Consider the following 5,636-nt stretch of genomic DNA (forward strand, 5'->3'; position numbering starts at 1 on the left):
GATCCTCAATAGGTTTTTGATGATAGATGGATAGAGACTAGTCCTGGCATCAGAAAAAGAAATGCTGGGAAATACTTCAACAGTTCTGAGGGTCCTTTTGGATGTTATCAAGGAGCAAACCCCTAGAAAAGAGGCATTGAAGAGGAAGAAATAGAAAAATCCCTTGATGCCAAAGGAGGGATCATCGCGAGTGGCCTTATTGGGATTAAAGAATTTTTTTTGGTCTTATCTGTCGAAAATCTGGAAACTGAGTCCAAAAGCTTGAAACTGCTGGCAACATAGTAAAAACAGGTTACATGTTTTTGCGTAGTCATTCTTGGCTCATCTACTTTTTCCTACTGGTTTAGGATTGCATTTCTAGTTACGAAACAATTTGACGTAAAGAACAATTATTGAATTGTTACTCTGCCAAGGCGGTTGATGAATAAACTTTTCAGGATAAAACTAACAGCTTTAAGGTTCATTTGCACTCTCTGTTTTCTTTCTTTATGCTGCTTTGGGGGGTTATATTGGACATAACCATATATGCTAAGTTGCACATCGTGGGGTAGGAAAACCTTAGATTGAGAATTCAGAGCATTAATTGCTAAACTTGTTTCTTATGATGATTCAGAATTCTAACATGCTGCTTCATGACATCTTAACTAAATAACATTGGAGTGTTCTAAACGAGGTCAAGCAGAGAGAAATGTAAAGATGTGTTGTTGGCAAAGGTAAATGGACGAAATTTCGAACTACGAAGGAGGTTTCTCTGTGTATACTTTTAAACTGCGGAGCTTATAAATATTAACAGCTTACTATTCTATTTGCTGCATATGTACCATACAATGCTGTGCTGATGACTGTTTTTCATTTTGGTTTGACTCTCTTTTCTTTTAGAAATATTACTGTGAATTATCCAATATAAGATAGCTTTTGACAACAAATGAACAAAAAGCAATAAATAAGAAAAATAAATCTTCCAAAATTAGGAAAAAAGAATAATATATGCTGACTATTATGAAGTAGAAAAGCAGAGTAGGAAGGCAACGAATAACACAAGAAGAAATATACTCACCCGCTCACCACAATTTTCAACTGCACAACATCATTTGCCCCTTATTCATATATCTGCTGGTTTAGATGTAGAACTCATGTATGCTTTCAGAGTAAAAATGATCAGTGTTTGTCTACAGCAACCATTTATCTAAGTACCGTTCTTTGGAACTTGTAGTCGAGGAGATGGGATGTGGTTGCTTTGCTCTGAAGCTAAGGTGCAAGGATACAGCTCTTCCCTACTGGATTTGCCTCTGGTTATCACAGTCAAGTCTATATTGTTTGATATACATGGAAATCTTATATGCACTTTCTGTATCAAAGTACAGTGATGCGATATTTGTTTGCGATTTGGCGTATGTATATCCTAAAACATTGTTATGATCTGTATGTTTGCTCATCAATTGCTATAACCATCCAACATTTACAATGACTGAAACTTGGGAAAGAAACAGCTGCAGAGGTTTCTGTTCTTCTTCTCTCTTTTTTTTTTATCATCTCTGTCTATAGTTGCAAAATAGGTTTTAAAACTACTTCCTTATGTTTTTCTTTTCACTCATGATTTGTCTTAAGGTTGGATGATGATCTTGGAATTTTTAGAGAGTATAATATAGGTCTCACTGCTTCTAATCTAATGTAAGAAATTTTTCCAGTAAAATACGTTAATGTTGTGTTTGAACATGGAAATTACAAAATGTGAATAAGCATACCAGCTGCATCCCATGGATGAAGGGACTAACAAGGATAAGTCAGTCGCTAAAAGCGCTATGCTTTGCACGTTTGCTTTTGGGGCCTCATGCTCTGCATCTCCTTGTCCCAATTATTGTGCTTGAAATTTTTGGCTATAAAGATTCATTTGGAGTTTGACTATACGATGCGAATTAAAGCGAAATCAAGACATTGTATAATTGAAATTTTATGTGGTAAGGATTTATTCAATTTAAATATTAGCAATGTGATATTTTTTCAATCAATCAGATGAAAAGCATTCACACGATGCGACATCCATCGGAAAGCATTCGCATGAAGTGACATCCGTAGCACTGACAATACTTGACTGCTTACACCAAATGAATCAGTTAAGTTCAGAGACATGCTTATCCAAGAAAGCCTGAGCCAGATTACTGAAGCCCACATTAACTGCACCAGCTGAAGCAAACCTCTTGATGGCGTCTACTATCTCTGGTCTCAGAATTTCATCCCTTGTAGTTGCATTACACAGATAGTAAAGTGACCCAAGAGCATAACTCACCTGCATATTGGATCTATGAATTCAATTTCTTATTCTTCTTACATTGCTTCACAGCAAATGCAATAGCCGAAACTAGGAAAAGGCAGATGTCACATTATTGCTTTTACCGTGTTCCTAACAGGACTGGATAAGCATTGAACGATAAGAGGAATCCCATCACATTGAATGACGACTTCAGCATTTGCTGGATCTGCATATTGAAAAATTTACAGTAAAATGATGAGCATAGTGGATTTGAGTGATCCACAAGCAAAAGTATTAGAGGAGAGATGCTACGGCTCTTCTTTCTTCTAAATACATAGCCACATCCTACCTGCACAAGCATTGCAGATTCCTCCAATGGCAAACTCCACGAGCCTCTCGTTGGGCTCTGTTAGGCAGTCCAGAAAGAGTTCTAAAACATTTAGCTGCTGAGAAATGTATTATTATTCATGCGACCGGAAACAAGAAATCTTTTAATCAACTCAAATGTGATGTAAGAGAATGGACCTGGCGTAAGAACGCATAATTGTAAGGATCATAGGCGAAGTTTCCCAAATTAGCAACAATTTTCTCTTTTATTTCTGCATTATCATGAACTCATGGTGAACCAAGAAAGTTTAGAAATAAATCAAAATAAAGCTTCTAACCATGATCAAGAAGCACAATAATTTCAGGTCCATGTTATTAACTCCATGGTTTGTGAACAGGGAAGGACCTCCTCAATATTCATTATCTAGTCTACCTACATTTTGAGGTGGACACAAATATGCAGATGGCACAATATCAGTTGCTTTTACAGAAATTCAAACACAATTCAAGTTACTCCTCATCAGTTAAACAAATAAGGGGAAAGATAGTCCAAACTCCCGTCCAAGAACAGGAAGGGATGATTTAGTAATACATTTAGGTTTTTTTCCCCTCCTAAATGAGTTTCTATTTCATCAATAGTTCATAAATGTTCGATGTATCAGAGCAAAAAGCATAGGCTTCCAAGGGTTCTACAAAATATGGTAACTGGAAATGCTCTTTCGAGGTGCAACTTCAGCTTAAAATTTGAAACATTTAGGTGCTGAAAGAAAGTAAAGGAGACTATCTTTCAGAAAACCTGTCTTATCCTGTGCAATAAATTACTCTAATCACCACCCTATCAATTCAAACAATGAAACCATCATTGTGATGTAAATTTTAAAAAGTTGAGCTTGGCAACACGATAGCCAAAACTACTGGGTCCACTGTTGCAAGACACTTAATATGTTATCCTAAGCATGATTTAAAGTCTGTCACCCTCATCTAACTCATCTAACCGGTGTATCTCAAGTTAAATTGAAACTGAAAACAAGTAGTACTAGTTAAGTGTGGCACCCCATACCTTCACTGGTTGCATTCTGAAATTGTGTAACTAGTTCCTGATGGAAAAGGAAAATATAATCATTTCCAACTAATAAAGATGCATTGAGCACACTAATTAAGTTGGAGCAATATAGTTTTTTAATCTGCAGAGTAATTAAGCAGTAGCACCTGGAGGTATTCCAGTCTCGGACTACCATATTTCCCAGTGCGCTCTTTTTGTCTCTGGTCATTTGTAAACATGTGAACTGTAAGAAAGAAAGTAAAATACTGAAACTATTCACGAACAAAAATAAAGAAAATAAAAAAGAAAGATGCAGTTTTATGCATTAGCAGTTTAGTAAGAAAGTAAACAACCAGTTCCAATGGCAATCACCAAAAGAGAACCCAAAAATTGGGGGAAAAAAACAGAAAGAAGAAAATGGCAGAAACATGTACACCATAACAACAATAATACTGAAGAAATTAGCAACAATAATCCCCTTCCCGACCCCAAAAATAAAATAGGACAAGAATAGACGAAGCTAATAGGAAAACAACTGCCAATATGCAAAAACTAAAAAAAATGGATAAAGAAACAAAGTAACAAGACAACAAACCCACATAAAGAAGTTAGCAAGGAAGCAAGTACTGCTTAAGGGGATATCCATTAGGTAGCTTAATTTTCTCACTGTTCTCTTTTTTCTCCTTTCAAAATCGACATAGTTATGCTGTGCAACTGCAACCTGATGCACCAATTTAGTGTTCAAAGGCAAAATATGGTAAAGGCAAAGAGAATTGTTATTTCCACAGGCACTTTATTACACATATTCCCCTCTCAATCGCAAAATCTGACAAGAAGTTTTCTAAGTAAAATTTGGCCAAGCAAGAATGAGGTGACAAAATACCACCCTCTTGCATCCCATTTTTATTGTTTAATTGATATGTAATCTAATACATTATGAAAATACTAAGACATATCCATTGGATAATAAGCAATCAAAACCCATCCGTGTAAGTTCACTTACATATTATTATATCTTATTACACCTTCACACAACAAAAACAAATTGTGTCATACATTAACACAACTTTGCAGCTTTTCTGCAAACTCAAATGTGCAACTTATTTATCTGATATTCTGGCAGCCTGACTGCCTAAGCAAATAGTAAACTATTCGCAAGGTGAAACAAAACGTAATTTCTTTTTCCCAGACAAGTAATGGAAGAAGTTCATTTAACTAAATTCATCCCATTTATTTATTTGAAAAGGGTATCAGGATCTAGAAGTGAAGGTTCTGATCAGCAAAACACCTTAAAATATACACTTAGGAAATCCAAATACACCAGTCCTGCACATCCCTAGTAGTTGATCACCTTCTTAACCAACCCTACACACTTAACAAATCCAAATACATAATATTATATCTACGGTTCTACATATCAATTTCATTGAAGTTGCGTGATTGCAAGAATTTTAGGCATTACTATCATGTAGAAAAAGAGAATGATCTGCTTTCGTGAAAGATTTATGAGCCTAATAAAAAGACTCACTTTTGTATTAGAGCAAAACAGTTTGAAATTTCAGGATAAAAAAACTCAAAGAAATTCAGCTGAAGAGAGAATAAACAAAGAAAAATTCAGCTCAATGCATCCCACAGTAAAATATAGCAAGTAAACAACAAACATTTAACTAATATACAGCAGAAAGAATTCCAGAAATCCTAAGGTATAATGTGATGGGATTTTTCTTGAGATAAGTAAGAAATATCCAAAAACATAATAAAAGGGATTCGCGGGAGGCGGCAGATAAGAGGTTGGGATTGGCTGGTGGGCGCGGCGGAGTCAGATTTTGATTCTTATAAAATCAACATATACACACACACTTACTTCTTTCTTGAGGCAGGCGAGGCGGATACGGCGGAGGCGGAGGAGGTGGCGGCCAGTTTGGAGAGGGAATGAGATTGACGGAGAGTTGAGAGTTGAGACTTGAGAGAGGACTCTGCCGTTTGGGAAGAGAATTGGGGAAGAGAGTTGTTATG

The 5,636-nt window shown here is 36.1% G+C and overlaps 2 protein-coding genes across 3 annotated transcripts in view; one reads left to right on the forward strand and one right to left on the reverse strand.

The window, feature by feature from the left end:
• LOC105161141 (nuclear transcription factor Y subunit B-1) overlaps positions 1 to 1,507 on the forward strand; it is a 4,921-nt gene extending 3,414 nt beyond the window's left edge. The window contains exon 7 of one of the 2 annotated variants that reach the window (XM_020693254.1): positions 1,176 to 1,507. The gene's annotated coding sequence lies outside the window, so the exon portion shown is untranslated. The remainder of the gene's footprint in view (positions 1 to 1,175) is intronic. The other variant, XM_011078736.2, reaches the window with a different exon arrangement.
• On the reverse strand, positions 1,941 to 5,636 carry LOC105161142 (armadillo repeat-containing protein 7). Its single transcript, XM_011078738.2, has 7 exons — positions 5,485 to 5,636; positions 3,788 to 3,864; positions 3,639 to 3,675; positions 2,777 to 2,850; positions 2,601 to 2,694; positions 2,395 to 2,477; positions 1,941 to 2,287 (listed from the first exon to the last, which is right to left on the reverse strand). The coding sequence occupies exons 2-7, from the start codon at positions 3,857 to 3,859 to the stop codon at positions 2,111 to 2,113; spliced, it is 537 nt and encodes a 178-aa protein (XP_011077040.1). The 5' UTR covers positions 3,860 to 3,864; positions 5,485 to 5,636; the 3' UTR covers positions 1,941 to 2,110.

Source organism: Sesamum indicum, linkage group LG4, assembly GCF_000512975.1.
Source record: "Sesamum indicum cultivar Zhongzhi No. 13 linkage group LG4, S_indicum_v1.0, whole genome shotgun sequence".
Lineage (NCBI taxonomy): Eukaryota > Viridiplantae > Streptophyta > Magnoliopsida > Lamiales > Pedaliaceae > Sesamum > Sesamum indicum.

Coding starts and splice junctions, on each gene's coding strand:
- LOC105161142 (XM_011078738.2), bottom strand. CDS start 3,859: ATGTTTACAAATGACCAGAGACAAAAAGAGCGCACTGGGAAATATGGT. Junction 3,676..3,787: donor CGAGACTGGAATACCTCCAG/GTGCTACTGCTT, acceptor CTTTTCCATCAG/GAACTAGTTACACAATTTCA. Junction 2,695..2,776: donor ATTATGCGTTCTTACGCCAG/GTCCATTCTCTT, acceptor ATTTCTCAGCAG/CTAAATGTTTTAGAACTCTT.